General features: G+C 33.1%; 1 protein-coding gene across 1 annotated transcript in view; it reads left to right on the forward strand.

Annotated features, from left to right (window-relative positions):
• The window catches only part of ASCC3 (activating signal cointegrator 1 complex subunit 3), a 449,567-nt gene that overhangs the window by 355,993 nt on the left and 73,228 nt on the right, over positions 1 to 20,346 (forward strand). The window contains 2 exon segments of the mRNA XM_079148642.1: positions 6,311 to 6,422; positions 6,581 to 6,715. Coding sequence (XP_079004768.1) covers positions 6,311 to 6,422; positions 6,581 to 6,715 — 247 coding nt within the window.

A 20,346-nucleotide genomic window follows, 5' to 3' on the forward strand; every position in this document is an offset into this window, starting at 1 on the left:
GCATTCTCAGTATAAAATGTAGCACAAATTGAGTATCCCTTATACTAAGTGCTTAGAAACAGAAATGTTTTGGATTTCAGAGTTTTGAAAATTTTAGAGTATCTATGTACATATACATAATGAGATATCTTGGGAATGGAATCTGAGTCTAAATACAAATTCATTTATGTGTCCTATAAACCTCATATACGGGCTAAATAATGTTATTCAGTATTTTTAGTATGCCTCCATTTTGACTGTGATCTTATCACATAAGGTCAGGTGTGCAATTTTCCACTTGTGACAATCATATCATTGGTAAACGTATTTCATATTTTGAAGCATTTCAGATTAGGGTTAGTCAACCTATAAAACTAGAAATAGACAATAAAAAGAATGATAAACAAAATCTGACTGCTTGAGACTTTTAAACTTTTATTCCAGTGAAAGGTAAAATCAAAACAAAAACTAGACTAGACTCATAAAAATATAAGTATTATAGAGCCGACAAAGCTCCTGGATTCAAACAAAAGCACAGTTTCAAGGAATATTTAGACCGTTAAAGACGTAAAAAAGAAGTGAGTGCTCAAAAATAAAATAACTAAATATGTATCTCAAGAAACTATATGAACAATAATAGCAAAGCATAAATGCAGGAATTTATAAACATAAAATTGGAATTAATAAAGCAGGAAATAATAATCCTCACTAGCAATTATTATTGAGTGTCTACTGTATTTGATATACTATTTCAAGAGCTTAACTCATTTAGAACTGTTATGCTCTCCCTTCTATAAATGAAGGAACTGAAGCACAGGAAAATTAAGCAACTTTCCCACAATAGCACAGTTCATGAGTAGCAGAGGCAACACTGGGATTCCATCACATTCTCTGTCACTGGGCTCATTATCAGGTCCCAAGCTCAAACATCCACATTCCCTGTCCACTTCCCTTCCAAATCTATGCTGAAAAGTTTTTTGTGGAAACCATACCGGGTAATACTGATATTCAGTGTATGACAATCATGTTCATTTGATGCTATCCCCAAAACCACAAATGGTCAATTTTAATGTATATACCTTTGCATGAAGATAAAGTGGAAAACTGTGCCTAAGTTTAACAATTTATATATTTTACCTAATCAGCTGTAATCAAATTCTACCACTTTCTAACTCACTTTTAAAAAATTGCTATAAACTCTTGTATGTGGAATATTAAGAATACAAATTTTCTTTTTCTCCATTTTAATTGACAAACAATAACTATATTTATGGGATAAAATGTGAGATATTTCAATACATACATACATTGTAAAATGAAAAACATCAGCTAATTAATATCTATCACCTCACATACTTATTAGTTCTTTGTGGTAAGAACTTTCAAATTCATTCTTTAGAAATTTTTATATATCTGTATAGTACATTATTATTAAGCATAGTCACGTAGCTTTATAGTAAATGACCAGAATTTATTCTTCCAGTCTAATTGAAACTGTATTATTTGACCAACATTTCCCCTTTCCCTGCTGCTCCCTCTGCCTCTGGTAACCAACATTCTACTCTTAAATTCTATATGCTTAATACTTTTAGATTCTGCATATAAGTGAAGTTATGCAATACTTGTTTCAGCCCCTGACTTATTTCTATTAGCATAATATCCTCTATGTCCATTTCATGTTTTTGCAAATGCAAATATTTTGTTCTTTTTTAAGGCTGAATAGTATTACATTGTATCTGTAGCACATTTTTTAATCCATTTATCTGTTGATGAACATTTAGACTGTTTCCATAATTTTGCTATTATAAACAATGCTGCAGTGAATATGGAAGTGCAGATAACTCTTCCACAAACTGATTTCACTTCCCTTGGATATATAACCTGTAATAGGATTATTGGCTCATATGGTAATTCTATTTTTAGTTTTGTGAGGAACTTACATACTGTTTTTCAAAATATCTTTATTAATTTAAATTCCTATCAGTACTGCACAGTATTCCTACAAGTATTGCACATCTTCATGACTGGCTCTTAATTATATACTTTTTCTTACTGTGTATGTTAAAACCATCTTTCTACAAAGCTGCAAACAAACAAAGGCACAGGAGTTGAGAAAACAGGTTAATTTTTCTACTTATTTTTCCGATCTGCTTAAAATGTTACAAAGGCTAACATCTTTGTCTCAAATGAAAGGCTTGTACTCTGTATAGTTTTGATTTTTCCTTAATACTCCCTATCATCCAGTGACATAAAATGATACTTGCCTTTCTTGGGTGGGAGGGAATGTATGCAAGCTTGTCTCATGTGTGCAACAGACAGGTTTATTTAACCATTGAAAAGGAAGACTACTTTCAAAATATGTTCATATATAGATAAATAAAGATGATCTGATGCTCCAGCCCATCAGTTATACTGTAATCTCCCATCATAACACACCCAAAGTAAAACTGATGTTGATGAAGATTTTGCCCATTGTTTCTCAGCTGCATGTCTGTTAATATTCCCATGTGTGTGTGTTATATATATGTGTATATGTGTGTGTGCAAAATACCTATGTGCATATAAGGATATATAATTTTGCATAAATATATGTGTGCACACATACATATATACATTTGCTTGTTCAAATGTATATAAACACATGTGCTGGTTGCTTTCATAAAATATAATATATTCCAAATTGAGTTCTGGATTCAATTTGTATTTTCAGTTTTACTCTCTGTTTTTCCCCTGAGAAAGCTTTTAAATATTTCTAGGGCAAAAATGTCGTGATAGTTTCAGCTGTCCCTGTAACCACTTTCATTATTTGTGTCATTATTACTGCTGCATAATCTGAACATAAAAAAACATGGTGCTGTAACAAATGACTTCCCAGTACTGACAGTTATAGCAGCAGCATTTCAATACTGATGAAAAATTTCCCAGCAAGATATCTGGCCAGGTTTACATAAACCAAACAGGAAATGGCTGCCACTATTCACATTAAATCCAAACTGTTTGGTGTAACTTTATCTATGTTTTACATTACTATAAAATCTCTTTCATTCCCAACTGATGAAATTTCATCTGTACTAAGGTTGAAAAAAGATAACTTTAGATTTCATGTGTGGTGTTCTTGTTTGTCCTTTAATAATATCTTGTAAAGATAATTTCTGAAAAGTTGTTTTAGTTTTCGATTGTTTAAATTTTATGAACTTTGTAAATTTTTATGACAGGGAGAGGTTTGTTATGACTTTGTCCCAATGGACTGCTAATAGAAGTTAGCTTGTCTAGCCCATGTGCTAGATGCTGTCAGTATCAAACTGCCTTTGACTTTCACACCTCTCAGGGGACTAGTAATTGTTGTGTTCAAACAGCCTGTAATTGTGATCCCGCTGGCTTTCTCAGTACGCTTCTGGCTATTAGAATCATTAAACAACTCAGCACCTGTTAACAGCATTGTAAATATTCAACCCTGCTTGTGTGCAGGTTGAGTCCAATATAGAGAAATCTTACAGAGCTCAGTCTCATAAATTAGAGCTTCTGACAAGTCAATTATTGTGAAACTGGGTTTCTCTGTGAAATAAATGAAATAGCATGCTGACAAAAAGGTAGGCTGTCTGTTTATAGCGAAGGGAAGATAATGACTTGATGATTCAAAGCACTGAGCATGAAACTACATTGTATCCTTTATCTGTAATTAAACAGTTGCATAAATTTTCTGTTTAAATAACCTGTAAATTATAAATTTTGTACTGTGGAGAGTGTGACATGAAAACAGACCTTTTTACTTAGCAGTTGCATGCTTTTTCAAGTTAGTAAAGGGATTATTGAAATGAATAATAAGTAATATTTTAAGCTAAATGCGTATACTTGTTCAGGCTAGAAATTGTATAATAACTGAAAAGTTGACTCAACAGAAGTGAAGCCCATATTATGCTATAAATAGAGAACACATAAATCTAAACTCCATTCTTTATTGACACAAGTTTCCAAGTATATGAACTCTCAAAATTTTATGTATCCAAAAAAGCAATTTTATTTAAATTTACTTTTATTATTTTACAATGTCTTACAAATTATATAACTAATTAAGATGTAGCATCTTACTTTTATAAGGATTTAAAAATTTTAAGTGACCTTAAGCTTCCGTTCAAATTTTAGCAAAGAATAATATGTGGAAAAGATCAGTGAAGTTCACTTACCGGAATTGAATTTTGTACCTCTTCTCTATAGTATATTCATTAGGAAAAAAAAAATTGTTTCCTGATAGACTTAAACAAACTTTAGAAGCATATTAACCCATTGGAATGCATTTTGTAAATACAATGAATAAAATAGCATTAAACAAAATATAATGAATAAAATAAATATTAGAAAGAATAGGGCTGGGGATGTAGCTCAGTTGGTAGAGTGCGCTTGCCTTGCAAGCACAAGGCCCTGCGTTCAACCCCCAGCACCACCCAAAAAAAAAAAAAAAAAAAACAGAAAAAGAACTGTAATTTATAAGAAGACTTTTTATTATTGATGGGTTTAACATTACTAGTAAACATACCAAATTTATTTATTAAAGCTTAAATGGCAAACTTGGCATTCCAGTTATATCTATAGTAGATTATGATAATCAGCAGCATCCACGAATTTTTTTCAAATAACCTAATTATAGAAAAAATGAATTTTATTTTTATGATTTTAACTGCATGAAGAATAGTTTTATTCTACAAATGGTGCTACTTATACATTATCTTGGGCAAATTTTTACTGGTGTTTTCAATTTAGAATACCTTTATTAACTATGTATTTATCTAAACCGCTACAAGTAGTATTGGAAAATTTATAGGCTCAGTGAGCCAAAAGAATGTGAAGTATGAATTTGACATTTATATTGCAGAAAGTTTGACTGTGAAGTTCACTTCCTGGGAGAAAAAAATGAAAGAGAAAAAATATTTTTGATAATTTAGACTGACTTTGAGGATCTGTCTCTTTTACGAGGCTATAAAGATCCAAAATTTTTATTTTCACCCCTGAAGCAGAAAACATTATTCAAACTAAATACTCCAGCTTAGTCATTTCCAGGGTAAAGCAAATATTCTCTAACGTTTTTTCTAATGCTGGTGTTTCACTTTGATATATGCCTACTCGGTCATAATTGAAACATTTTGTTTAGATTAATGATAGCACTGGGTTTAGTACTTTTTTATCTCTTCATTAATAAACATAGCTTTATTTCAGTTCATGACAAGAGTTTTTTTAAAGTAATTTTCATCCTATACTGTCTTTAAGTCTTTTCCTTTGGAGAGAGGAAAACAAAATCCCCAAAACAGTCATCTGCTCAGTGTTTTTCCATCCCTCTTACGTGTGGTTTCTTTTAGGTCTCTACCATTTGAGATCATTTAGCACCCCTTTTTCATGTCCTTATCCTATACAGATGTAAAAATGCCATCATGGATTTTAATGATTAGAACCTGATTTAAGTTTCTAAGACCACTTTCTACTCCTTCTCCTTGATTTAGATAAGGACAGGGGAGGTAGGGTATATAAATTCTCCTTGCTAACTAGGGTACTGGGTTCCTCCAGTAAGAATTAGAAAACTGCCATGACTATGGGTATATAATCCCTCACCTTTTGGATCACTTCCCAGGCCCAGATTTTTAGTGATTTGCCAAGAACCCCTCTGAGTTATAGGGAAGAGCTTTCAAGTAACTGTATGTCCTTAGGCTTTTTATTTGGAAAATATACAGAGCTCTGTGTGTGTGTGTGTGTGTGTGTGTTTTCTGTGTGTTGCAACTTAAAAAGTTTTATTTTTAGGCTGATGATGACCCTTCTAGTTATTAGGATGACAGTTACTCCTTAAGCACTGGGAGAACAATAATTGACGGCATTCCCTGAAGAATTATCATCCATATCATTAGTTCTGTAAGTTTCGTAAAGTTACTGAGGTTAGTTTTTATAATAAAAGGTGAAGAATGTATATATATTTATATATATAAATATATTTACACATATTTTATGTTTCCTACTTTCTAAATTCAGTGCATAATTTTGGTTTGGTGTACATGAGTAAACTGACATAATACTAGTTTTAAAATGGGAGAAAGTTTTTCTTGTAATATGATGCAGGATTTTATCTCCTCATCTTTCTTTATTTTTAATATATTATCATTTTCATCATTGTCCATAAAACTTAGCATGGAACTTTTCATCTCAGGAATGGTAATTGTAGTAGCTTTATTTCTTTGATTTACTGTAAATGTAATTTGTATTTTTGAAATTCTGAAAAGACCATGATACTGAGGTGATACATTTAATAGAAAATACCTTGATACTAATAATAACCTTGCTTGTTTTCTAGCTACTACAATTTAGGTGATGTGAGCCATGATTCTGTGAATAAGTTTCTGTCCCATCTGATTGAGAAGTCCCTGGTTGAATTGGAACTTTCCTACTGTATTGAGATTGGAGAGGTACAGCTTGGTTATATATATTCTAATTGCCCACCTTTTTAACAATAGGGTTTTTGGTTTTAGTAATATCAAAATTTGTAACAAAACTGTAGTATTAGCAGCCTGCAGTATAATTCTGTTGTACTTTTTTACTAATGTCATTTTATCTTTTGAAACAGGATAATCGGAGCATTGAGCCTCTGACATATGGCCGAATTGCCTCTTATTACTATTTGAAGCACCAGACAGTTAAAATGTTCAAGGACCGTTTGAAACCTGAATGCACTATTGAAGAATTGCTGTCAATTCTGAGTGTGAGTTTCATGATATTATTCCATTGTTTCTGTATATTTCATACCTTCTCTTTTAAGTTGTCCTGAGTTGTTGCCATCCAGTTCTTGAAATTGACAGAAACTGTTCATGAAGTCCTTCCTTCTCTCAAACAGGCTACTAGACAGTTTCCTATCTAGACCCATCTCCCCATAAATAAAGGTGATATCATAATTTATTGTTCACACTTGTATCCTTTTAACAGTGGAATGGGCATTATTAATATTTAAGCCAGAATTAAAGATAGAAACTGGACTCCCCTGACCAACCTTTGACATAGAAGCCACTTTGAATTACAATTAAAAAACAAAAAACTTTTCCTATTGTTTCTTTTGGTTGGTTCCTGGTGAATACTAAACTATGTTGTTACTGAAGTTTCTTTACTTAAGGACCCACATGATTTAACTTTTCTTTGAATTAATGCCAAGAAAGCTATTTAACCTCCACTCCCAATACCACTAACTCCCTTTACAGGAAAAAAGTTTCATATGGTAAATCTATCCTATGTCTATTTTTACTTTTTTGTCTAGAAGATAAAAATTAATATTAAAGTTAAAGTTATTATTAGAATAGTGTTCTCCACCTACCTTTCTACACAGCATATACTTTATTTATGTATTCTTTTTTATTTTGTTGAGCTGAAGTATATAAATTTGCCATTAAATTTTGTTGACATATTAGTCAAAGGAGGGGTGTGTGTGTGTATGTTCATGAGTCTACCCCTACTGTATTATTCCTCAGGTGTATTGGTGCTTTTTTAAAAAAAAAAAAGTCAACCCTATTGAACTATTAACATTTTTAAGATGTTTCTCATATAAATTCACTGATTCTGTGATAACACTTACTAGCTTTTTTCCTTTCTCTCCTATTGCTTTATTGTTCACAATGAACTTTGATATCCTACTCACAGATTTTTTAATTTCTCAATTCTTTCCCTCTGAGAAACTTCTGTATAGATTTTATGCCTACCATAAGGCCAGGAACATTGTAGTGAATTATAACATGTTTATTAATGAATCAGTTGATGGATAGATAGGATGGATGAGTAGATCCTGCATTACCTAGATTTTGCTGTGTGTAGAAAAGAATGTAAGATTTAAGTATGTGATGCAACTATCAAATATCATATTTATCTTTGAGAAATTAAAAGTTCATTTCTGAGGGAAGAGTATTACAAAATGTGATAAAATTTTTTAGATCCCTAAGGATGATATTGTATTATCTCCTAGACAAAGACTCATAAAAATAGTATTTCTCTGGAAAGACGACTATTAGTATAGGCAATAAAAACTTGTTAATGACTTTGGGTATTCATTTTAAGTTACTCTCTTAGATTTGACAATATAATTTTTATTTCACATTGTCTTAGTCCATTTTATATTGCTATAACAAATACCTAAGTCTTGGTCCTTTATAAAGACCATTGTGTCTCATGATTTTGGGACTAAAATTTCTAAGCTTAAGCAGCCCCATCTGGCAGGGACATTATACTCCATCCTAACATAGGCAAATGCAGCACATAGTGGAAGTATGTGCAAGACCTGTGAGGGATATGTGACATGCAGAAAGGACCAAGCACATGGGGTGACCTCACTTTATGGACACCTGTTCTTACAATAACTTACCAGGTCCTGTGAAACCTATCCCACTCCTAGGAAAACAGGCATTAATCCCTCCAAGAGTGGTAGCCCATGATCTAATTACCTTCTACCAGACCCCACCTCTTAAGGTCTCATCACATTTTATACTGTTACATTATTTTAAAATATATCACAGATTATTTTAACTGATTGTTACCCTGCTATGCTAAAGAAGAAACAGAAGTGATTCCTTCACTCTATTTTTGATGCACCTTGTTTAACTTCTTTCTGTTCTACCTCTTCATTGTCCTTTCTAGTCTCTAGTAAAATCTCTTCTACTTGTTCGTTTTCAAGACTGATTTATTAGTTTCCAAAAATGAGTGAAAACTTATGCTATTTTTCTTTCTCTGTCTGACTTGTTTCACTTAATATAATGACCTCCAGTTCTATCCATGTTGCTACAAATGACAGGATTTCATTCTTTTTATTGCTGAATAATATCCCTTTGTATACAGTTCCTTTGTATGTCATTGTGTACCTCATTTTCTTTATCTATTTATCTACTGATGGGTAACTGGGTTGATTTTATATTTTGGCTATTGTGAATAGTGCTATAGCAAACATGGGAGCACATGAATCTTCTTGGTATAATGATTTCATCTTTAGATATATACACAGTAGTAGAATTGCAGATCATTTGGTAGTTCTGTTTTTAGTTTTTTTGAGGACTCTCCTTACTGTTTTCTATAATGGCTATGCTAATTTATGTAGTAACCAACAATGTAAGAGTTTTTCTTTTTCTGCATTCTTCTCAGCATTTTTTTTTTGTCTTTTCTGTGATAAACATAGAATTTCTTTATAAGTTAGGGATATAATTATTTATTACCTTCATGATATTTATCAGAAACTAACTTTTCCTTCAAAAATTAAGGGATTTAATCAGGTCACCTTATCATACACCTTCTTTCAGTGTTTCAGTCACTGTAAACTTTCATTTTTTAGCATTCCATAGCAGAAGGTAGTTAGGTTTTAGTAAAAATTCCATATAGATCCATTTGTACCTTATTTTCTGAGTCTTATCCTCTCTCTTTTTTCCTCTATCATTAGGATCGGTGGAACCAATATGGTAGTTTTCATAAGGGTATTATATTAATATGCTTTTGACCAACCAATGACAGCAACTGGTAGTTTCTGAATTTATAGATATAACTGAATTTTTCCACATATAGGGATTTAATAAGCAAGGAGTTTAGCAAAAGGAGATTTTTCTAGAGAAATTACTTAAGAGTATATTGAAGATGATTTATTCTTTATATGTTATTTCCATTTTTTCATATTAAATATCTTGGTAACCCTTCTATCCACAGACTGTATGATTCATAAAAAAATACTCATTGCATATCTTTAATGTGTAAGTCACTTTCTGAGGTCATAATAGAGAACAGTTAACATTGACAAACTTCCTATATAAATAAGTGTATGTGTTTGTGTTTTATATACTAATACATAGGAAAACTGTGAGTCATGGTGAGAAACCATGGAAGGCACTTGGGTATTGCTGCTGACTCAAGTCATCAGTTCAGTGTGATGCTCTGAGAATTGCAGTTGAATGTTGCTCATGATTTAAAAAGACCATCTAAACACAAAACAAATTATACTATTCCATCCTTCATGTTACACTTCCCATATAGAGTAGATTTACTCTATATATTTCTGTTGGTCTCACATTAAACAGACCTCAAGGAGAAAATCCGAATGGCCCAAAGTGAGCTATTCGAATGATAGAAGATAAGTGGGGCCCTTTTAGTCTCAACTGCAAAGACTTTGAGGCAGTGTAACCAAAATTAAAATCATGAGTCATATGAACAGAGGCCTTTTTGTTTTGAACACAGGTAACAGAATGTGTGACTTTTTCACAGTTAACGGATGGTTCTGTCTAATTCTCAGAGAACTTAATACTTGGAATTGATGAATATAGGCCAAAAATGTATAGATTCATAAAAGGTTGGAATAAATGTATTAAAGCTGCTAAAGAACTGAAAAAGAACCAAAAAAGAAAGTGTGTTAGCTTCATTGTCATGAGACAATATTCATTTCTCTATAAGCCAAGGAAAGCATAGATCCAGATTGGAACATCCTGGCCTTTGCATGGTTTATTCTATTGGCCCTCTAAGCACTTTAGGAATCTTTGTATTCTTAAGAATATTGTGAGCTTTTCTTCCTTTTTATTTTGGCAAGTTGTTACACTTTCAGGTACTAATTCTTACTGATTATTTCTACATTTTATGGAAATCTTTATTTTTTCTTATAAAACCTCCTGTTTTCACTTTTCTTGCCTATAAGTTAAACTTACTCTTTCTTGCATTTTTTGGTGTCATTGTCTTTAAGTGATAGTAAAATACTCTGTTCTAGATGTAAGGCCAAAGATTATACTGAGACTTTCTCTTCATTCTCTTCATTAATTGCATTCTATAGTAGTAACCAACTTAGTTAAATCCTGTCTTTCCAAAACATCCATTAAAAAGTAATTTCTTTTTAGTGAGCACCTATCATGTGCCAGACATATTATATGCAATATTTATAATCATCAAACAACCCTTCATGGTAAGTGTTAACATACAGATAATGAAGTTGAATTGTAATAAAATTAAGGTGTTTTGTGTCCTATAGAAAAATACATGTTAAAATTTTTTCTCCAATGCCTTACCTTCTCTTCTAGATATACTTTATTATGACTCAATTCTACCTGTAAAAAAATGTTTAAGGTATTGAAATATAAGCATATGTGCTTTTAAAAAATAAAGAATGAGAATTACTTCTGTAATTTTTACCTAGAATCATGGTATTAAATGCAGATATTAATTACCAGCAAAGTAAGTATTTAAGCATTCCTTATTGAAGATGTATATTTTACATTTTAAACAATCTGATGCTATTTTGAAAAGGTTAGGTATTCTGTAAGAACATTTGCCAAGTTTTTTTCAACACCATGCATTAATAAGCTTCATAATGAAGGCAGCTGCTTCACACCTCTATTGTTAACCAGTGACATTACATCTGTCTGTCTCCATTGATGCCCTCCTCCTACTTATTGAAGCATTTAGCAGTTTTGGCAACAGGGATTATATGGCTTGGAGTTAGTAGTCTAATTAGATATAAGTGAAAATCCCAAGGGAAAAGAACATTTAAAAAGTAATTTGAAGAATCTTTTAATGATGTTGGCACTGAAAGCCCAAGTCTAAATTAGAAAGTATTTGTCGTCATGCCTAACCAGGATCATGATTTCATATGTTCAGTAAACTTTTAGAAGGTAACCTATTTTAAAACAGTGATAGAAATAAAAAGCTTTCAAAGCTAGGGAAAATCTTTTTTGGACATATTTTTCCCAATATGCTTATTGTAGTAGTAACTTTGAAAGAAAACAAAATAAGTCCCAAGTGTATTTATGTCTACAAATTTTTCAATATTTTTTTCTGTTGCTGTTCTTATGACTGCACAGAAACATGAGATTATACTTATATATCAAACATGGTATAATAGGTATGTATCAAATATCCAATTTGAGAATCTGTGAAATTCTTATTTTTCCAATAAAGGCTTAGATATTGACTAAAAGAATGGATTTCATGTGTTAATGTAAAACAGAACAATTTCAAATTTAGAAGAGTATCAGAGCAATATGATTTTTATGTATCAATAAATTTCCAGTTAGGCAGTACTGCTTTTTCTAAAAATATAATGATTCTTTGCTATGCCCATGTGTATTACATTGTTAATAATGTAGCACACTTAATGCTTGAATTTTGTCATGTTTGGGGCACAACTACAAATCTTTTGATAGCAAACTACAAAAATACCTTTCTCAAACATATGAGGCTGGGAAAATAAACAAGACTCTTTTTAAAAGAGAGAAATTTAAAAATAAATAAAAAGAACAAGCCAGTTATAAATAGTATTGGTAGGGGACCTAGCATGTAAAATTAAAGAGTTCATTAAAGGGAAAATGAAAGAAAGGAAAGGTTAACTGAATAACAGTGAACACCACCAACCTCATGGCCTTCCATTTCCAAATAACCCCATGACAATTGCAGAATCCCATCTGGTACTCTGAGGGGGGAAACCTGATGGGATATTTTCCAGGTCTTGTGAGAAGAGCTTCCCTAACCCTCAGGCTGGGAAGCTAGCTGCCTGGCATCTTTTGGGGAAGCACAGATGGCAAATATCTTGGGGGCGGGGGAAATATCTTTCTACCACTCTTGGTCCCTTTCTTTTGAGACCTTCTTTATTTTCTGTTATTCCTCAGCTTCTCCCTGCATTCTGTACTTATACTTTCTTGAGCAAAGAGAAAAGTAAAATATTTTCTTGATAAAAAGGCTTTAGTCTCAGATAAGTCTGTTGTGATTAAAGGTTTTTAAGCTATTATGTTTTGATGAGCATGAAAAATGACTGTGATACTACTTGGAACTTATACTATCTTACATTTTTTATCCTTTTTTTCTTTTCCTATTTACTCTTGACATCCTAAATGATACCACAGAATAAGATCAATTCCAGCATTCTAAATGTTGGTGATTAAATAATATTAATTTAAAAATAAGTTTAAATATAAAAATATAAAGACAATATTTCTTCATTATCACATAGTTTACCTTTTTCATTTAAAAAAACAAAAAGCCTTACCTGAAATGACACAGAATGGAAAAATAATTTTTTAAACTGCCAACTATATTCCCAACAGGAAATTAGTATCTCACAGAAACTTAAATATCCTGTCTGGTTTCCCTTTGATATTTTGTACTTCTTTTTCTTTTCTGAATCTTATTTTTTCCTTTTATCTAAATTTACAAAGCAAAGTACATAAAAAGTATACACACATAACCTTCTCAGGCTAAACTCTAAAAAACAGTTTGTCACAGTTCATTAAGATTGGCTAAGGGTTCTATCCAGTACTAATACTTAAGGCACTTGAAAAATGCCAAATAAATAGAAGATGCATATTTTTCAGAAATAATTATCCTAGCTGGGCACGGTGGCACATGCCTATATTCCCAGCAACTCGGGAGCCTGAGGCAGGAGGATCAAGGGTTCAAAGCCAGCCTCAGCTATTTGGCAAAGCCCTAAGCAACTCAGTGAGACTCTGTCTCTAAATAAAATACAAAAATAGGGCTGGGAATGTGGCTGAGTGGTCAATTACCCTTGAGTTCAATCCCTCCTACCCCTGAGGTAGGCAGGAAGGATTATCCTAGAGCTCAGGAAACCTAGTGACCACAAAGGAGCAGGCTTGTGTTTGACTCCATACTATTGCTTCTTGATACTGCTTCACCTATGCCTGGAAGGTATTTCATCCTTCTCTCTCCAGTAGTTAGTTACCAGCCAGATGTTACCAGGTGTTTGGATCCCAAACACTTGTGGTAGCATAAGAACTTTTACAAAGGGAGCCACTGTTTAGACATTTTTTAATTACAAATATCTTGAATTGTTTCATTTGTTTCAAGTTACATTTATAAAACTGTACTGGTTTTCTTTCTAGGGAAGGAACACTAACCTGACTAATTTAGCAAAATAAATCAATGTTTATTTGCTTTTTTTACACAGATTATTGAGGAGTGAACTCATTGTTCATACTGGTCACTCATTGAAATTATACCATCCAGTGTTTTTTAGTCCATTCAGAGTTGTCACTATAGTCAATTTTAGAATATTCTCATCACCCAAGAAAGAAACCTAACAGCCCTTCCTAGTTTCTCCCTCTTCATTGTCTCCTCACAGCCCTAAGCGATCTACTTTCTACCTCTCTATATTTGCCTATTCTAGACTTATTTTTCCTCTTACCTAATTGTAATTATGTATATCTTTTGACCAATAATTCCCAGCCACCCACCCGCAACCACCCAAACCTTTGGTAACCATCATTCTACTCTGTGCTTTTAAATGAGATCCTGGCTTATTTCATTTAACATAATGTTCTACAGCTTTATCTGTATTGTCACACATGACACAATTTCCTTCTTTTTTTAATGCCAAATAATATCCCATTGTGTATATATCCCACATTTTCTTTATCCGTTTATTAATTGATGGATACGTCTAGGTTGAGTCCATTTCTTGGCCATTGTGAATAGTGCTGTAATAAAAATGAGACTGAAGATACCTCTTTGACATACTTCATTTCCTTTGGTTATCTGCCTAGTAGTGAGATTGCCAGATCATATGGTATTCCTTAATGTTTGGAGGAACTTACATATTGCTTTCCATAAGGGCTGCACTAATTTACTTTCCTACAATGTATATGTGGGAATTTTTCAGATAATTTGCTATTGGTATATGGAATGCCACTGAGTTTTGTATGTTGATTTTGATCTTGAAACTTAACTAGTTAATTAGATCTAACAATTTTTTTATGGAATCACTAGATGTTTCAATTTATAAGGTCATGTCTGCTTCAATTTAGATATCTTTTAATTCTTTCTCTTGCTTAATCTCTCTGACTAGGACTTCCAGTATTGTGTTGAATAGAAGTGGCAGAAGTGTGCATTCTTTTTTGGAAATATTCTTATTTATCATTAGTAGTTAACTCTCTGCTTAGCTTAATGTTACCTCTTACAATTACCTTTTAAAATTGTACTATTTCTGTTTTGCTTAATGTCATAACCATTTAGAATTGTCAGTAAACAATCATGTTGGGAAAAATAAAACGGACGATAAAACCTGTCCCAGTTTAACCATTTCTTAGTCTTTGAGTGAGCACAGCATTGTTGAATTTTCAAAATAAGTGAGTCATAAGAAGAAATACTAACAATGAATAAAACATTTTAAAATCTAATTTTTACATGCTGGAAGTTGGTTTCTGAGTAAAGTATTTCTGATTTCATCTCAACATTTAACTGCACTAAAATTATTGTTAGGGTGTCTTCAGTTCAGCAGGTAGAGCAGTTCAGAAATCCATGTTAGCTCCTTCCATCATTAATAATGGTGATTAGAACTGTTTCAAGAGGTCATTATGGTTCATGTCTTAAAAAACAAATCTTACCAATAAAAATAATATTAGAATATATTTCAATTATTAAACCTTGTATCCTGCCATTTAGCCTCAGAAAGCAGCCAAGTAGTTAAATAGGTATGATCATTTCCATTTACTCCAACTGAATGTTTCAGTATCATTGTTGTATAATAGAGCAAAAAAAAATTAAGCATTCTAATATCTTTTCAAACCCCCAGTCAGTATCACCAGTCCTGTAATACATTATTTTGAAAAAATGTAACTTTAAAAGTGAAAAATAACCACAGAAATACCCCTTGATGCTTAGGGAATGACAACCTTTTATGTTAAATAGCATGCCAGGCATTTTCTTTATGTAACAATGTAGATAACCCAACACAATTACTTTTTTAAAAACTAATAACAATTTGGGACAAGTATTTTGTCAATTCTTTTTTTATGAAGTATATCTTTATATTAATAAAAATAAATCATTATGTGTAGTCATCTTCTTTACTGAATATTGTTTTATATATATACTATTTTTATGAATTTTTAATACAACTACCCCAAACTGTTTCTTATTCTCAGATAGATTTCCTTACACTTAATAAATATTCGTCTCTCATTTCCCACCAACAGTCCTCATACCTTAGCTATTATTTATTCTTTATCAGTTCATTCAACCTGCTATAACACAAATAGATTTGGTGGCTTTAATAACAAACATTTGTTTCTCACAGTTCTAGAGGCAAGGAAGGCCACCATCAGACCACCAACAGATTCAGTGTCTAATGAGGGCCCGCTTCCTGTATCATCGACATCCATCTTCTGGCTATGTCCTCATATGGTAAAGGGGTGAGGGAGCTCTTTAGGTCTCTTTTGTAAGGACACTAATCCTATTCAAAAGCATTTTCCTCTCATAACCTAACCCTAGCCCAAAAACCTAACTCTAAATGCCATCATATTAAGAGTTGAGATTTAATATTAATTTGGGGAAGGGGGCAAACATGCAATCTGCAGCATAGTGTTTATAAACATTTATATTTTCTGTTCATTTCTTCACAAGTCAGTTTCTTGTTCAATCACAAGGTTGATTGAAATAACCTGAGCAGTAAGTGATGAGCAGTCTAGTCTGAGGCATTTTTTTTTTTTGTTCTACTTAGTTATACGTGACAGTAAAATGCATTTTGACACATTTTATACAAATGAAGCACAACTTCTTCCTCTGGTTGAACATGGTGCAGAGTCACACCTATAGTGTAATCATACATCCTTTTGAATAGGATTAGTGTCCTTTCAAAAGAGACCATAAAGAGCTCCCTCACCCCTTCTGCCATATGAGGACATAGCCAGAAGATGGATGTCTATGGTACAGGAAGCAGGCCCTCATTAGACACTGAATCTGTTGGTGGTCTGATGGTGGCCTTCCTTGCCTCTACAACTGTGAGAAACAAATGTTTGTTATTAAAGCCACCAAATCTATAGTATTTTTGTTATAACAGGTTGAATGAACTGATAAAGAATAAATAATAACTAAGGTATGAGGACTATTGATGGGAAATGAGAGACTAATAATGTCTGCATCATTCAACTGTCCTTCCCATCCCCACCCCTACTCCCCTCCTCTCACTCCCCTCAGCCCAATCCAAAATTCCTTCATTCTTTCCCTCCCCCCTCACTCTCCCCCATTATGAATTAGCATCAGCTTATCAGAGAAAACATATGGCCTTTGGTTTTTTGGGGGGGGGTTGGTTTATTTCACTTAGCATAATATTTTCCAGTTCTATCCATTCACCTGCAAATGCCATGATTTCATTCTTCTTTAAGGCTGAGTAATATTCCATTGTGTATATGTACCACATTTTCTTTATCCATTCATCTGTTGAAGGGCATCTAGGTTGGTTCCATAGTTTAGCTATTGTGAATGAAGCATCTATAAACATTGATGTGGCTGCATCACTGTACTATGCTGATTTTAAGTCCTTCGGGTATAACTAAAGAATGGGATAACTGGGTCAAATGGTGGTAACATTCAAGTTTTCTTAGGAATCTCCATACTGCTTTCCATAGTGGTTACACCAATTTGCAGTTCTACCACCAATATATGAGTGTACCTTTTTCCCCAAATTCTTGCAAACACTTACTGTTGCTTTTATTCTTGATAATTGCCATTCTGACTGGAGTTAGATGAAATCTTAAAGAGGTTTTGATTTGCATTTCTCTAATTGCTAAAGATGATGAACATTTTTTTCATATGTTTGTTGATCGATTGTATTTCTCCTGTGAAATGTCTGTTCAGTTTCTTAGCCCATTTATTGATTTTGAGTTCTTTATGTGTCCTGGAGATTAACGTTCTATCTGTAGTGCATGTGGTAAAGATTTTCTCCCATTCTGTAGGCTCTCTCTTCACATTATTGATTGTTTCCTTTGCTGAGAAGAAGCTTTTTTAGTATGAATCCATCCCATTTATTGATCCTTTATTCACTTATTACACTTTAGGAGTCTGGTTAAGAAAGTCAATTCCTAAGCCGACATGGTAGAGATTTCGTCCTATTTTTTCTTCTATTAGGCGCAAGTTCTCTGTTCTAGTGGCTGAGTCTTTGATCCACTTTGAGCTGAGTTTTGTGCAAGTTGAGAGATAGAGGTTTAATTTCATTTTGCTACATATGGATTTCCAGTTTTCCCAGCACCATTTGTTGAAGAGGCTATCTTTTCTCTGGTGTATGTTTTGGGCACCTTTGTCTGGTATGAGATAACCATATTTATGTGGGTTCATGAAGACTGATTTTTTGGAAAGTCTAGCACGTAGCGATTGGGGAGAGGGAGGAGAGAAGTTATGCCCACAAACAAAAATGAGTGTGGAAAGATGAGTGAGGAAGAAAAGTTCCAGAAGAGTGCATTGTTCTGAAAGCCATGTGGGGAAAATGTACCTCAAGAAGTGGGTGAGAATTAACTGAGTTAAAGACAGTTGGGATACAAAGTTAGATGAGTGCTGAGATAAAAGCATTCAACTTGATAAGATTGAGAACCTTTAATGGTTAAGTTTAGTGAAGTGGTGGAAACAAAAAGCTTATTGGAGAAGACTCGAGAGAGAATGAATTTTAAGAAAGTAGAGACAGTAAAATCATCTAATGTTACATGGAGCTTTATGGGAAGAATAAATAGAATCAATTTTCTTTTTATTATTTGGTTTTGTTTGGCTTTTTTAAGATGTTGCAACATACTTGTATGCTGACTCAAGTAGTCCTACAATGGGTAGGGAAAATACACAAGAAAGAGCCAAGTCCTGAAGAAGAAAAAAGGAAAAGAAAAATCAATGCATAAATGGAAGAATTGGTATTACCTAAGTATAAGCACAGACAGTTTACCCATTGAGTAGTGGAATAATGAGGAAATTCCCTTGGTGATTTTTTTATAAGTTACAAAACTAGGTCATCCGCTAAAACTAAGGTGAACAAAAACTGATAAATGTAGGAGGAAGCCATTAGTAGACTGATTCAGGTGGCCATAGTGTGACCAATTAAACTTCCTTGTATAAATGACAAATCATGTAATTTATCTAGGACTCAGTTTCCTCATTGATTTAAACAGTGAAGTTATATCTGATCTGCTGTTTTTCACAGGGTTAATGTAAGGATCCTATGAGGCAATTAGACAATTAATATGTAAATGTTTATAAATCACTATACACATTTACAAAATTCTTGTTAGAACATATCTGACCCTGATATAGATAGACGTTTTCTTTTTATATTTGTTAGTTTCTGTGTTTAAGTTTGGATTTGATACTGTTTTTTGCTTTTGTTTTGTATTCCAAGTTCATATTCTAGCCATCTTTACGTTTTCTAGCGATTCAGAGCATTTCATCTCTCTGTAGTCAGAATGGCAGCCTGTTTGTACTCACATTAAGAAACTTTGTATTTCATTGCTAGTGGCTTGGAGGAATAAAGGGGACTACAAGGTGTTATGTCCTTTTAATCTCAAGTAATCTTTGATCTTCAGGGCACTCTGGGTGTTTAATTGTTGCTTTTTACCTAACAAATGATAACCTAATCTGATTGATATTGGTATCCTGATCACAGTATCTTTTTTTTTTTTTTGATTCATTCTGTTATTTTTTTCCCTTTCCCCCCACCCCTCCCACCCCTCTTTTCCCTCTATACAGTCTTCCTTTCCTCCATTCTTACCACCCTCCTTATCCCTAACCCTAAACCTAACCCTAAACTAAACGCTAACCCCTCCTACCCCCCATTATATGTCCTGATCCCCTTATCAGCGAGATCATTCGTCCTTTAGTTTTTTGAGATTGGCTTATCTCACTTAGCATGACATCCTCCAATTTCATCCATTTGCCTGCAAATGCCATAATTTTATCATTCCTTATGGCGGGGTAATATTCAGTTGTATATATATGCCACAGTTTCTTTATCCATTCATTAACTGAAGGGCATCTAGGTTGGTTTCACAATCTGGCTATGGTGAATTGAGCAGCTATGAACATTGATGTGGCTGTATCTCTGTAGTATGCTGATTTTAAGTCCTTTGGGTATAGGCCAAGGAGTGGGATAGCTGGGTCAAATGGTGGTTCCATTCCAAGCTTTCTGAGTAATCTCTATGCTGCTTTCCAGAGTGCTGCACTAATTTGCAACCCCACCAACAATGTATGAGTGTACCTTTTTCCCCACATCCTCGCCAACACCTGTTGTTGCTTGTGTTCTTCATAATCGCCATTCTAATTAGGGTGAAATGAAATTTTAAGGTAGTTTTGATTCGAATTTTTCTTATTACTAGAGATGTTGAACATTTTTTCATATATCTGTTGATTGCTTGTACATCTTCTTCTGTGTAGTGTCTGTTCCTTTCCTTAGCCCATTTGTTGATTGGATTATTTGTATTCTTGGTATAGAGTTTTTTGAGTTCTTTATAGATTCTGGACATTAGTGCTCTATCTGAAGTATGAGTGGCAAAGATATTCTCCCACTCTGTAGGCTCTCTCTTCACATTACTGATAGTTTCCTTTGCTGAGAGAAAGCTTTTTAGTTTGAATCATCCC

This window comes from Sciurus vulgaris, assembly GCF_902686455.1.
Source record: "Sciurus vulgaris genome assembly, chromosome: 7".
Lineage (NCBI taxonomy): Eukaryota > Metazoa > Chordata > Mammalia > Rodentia > Sciuridae > Sciurus > Sciurus vulgaris.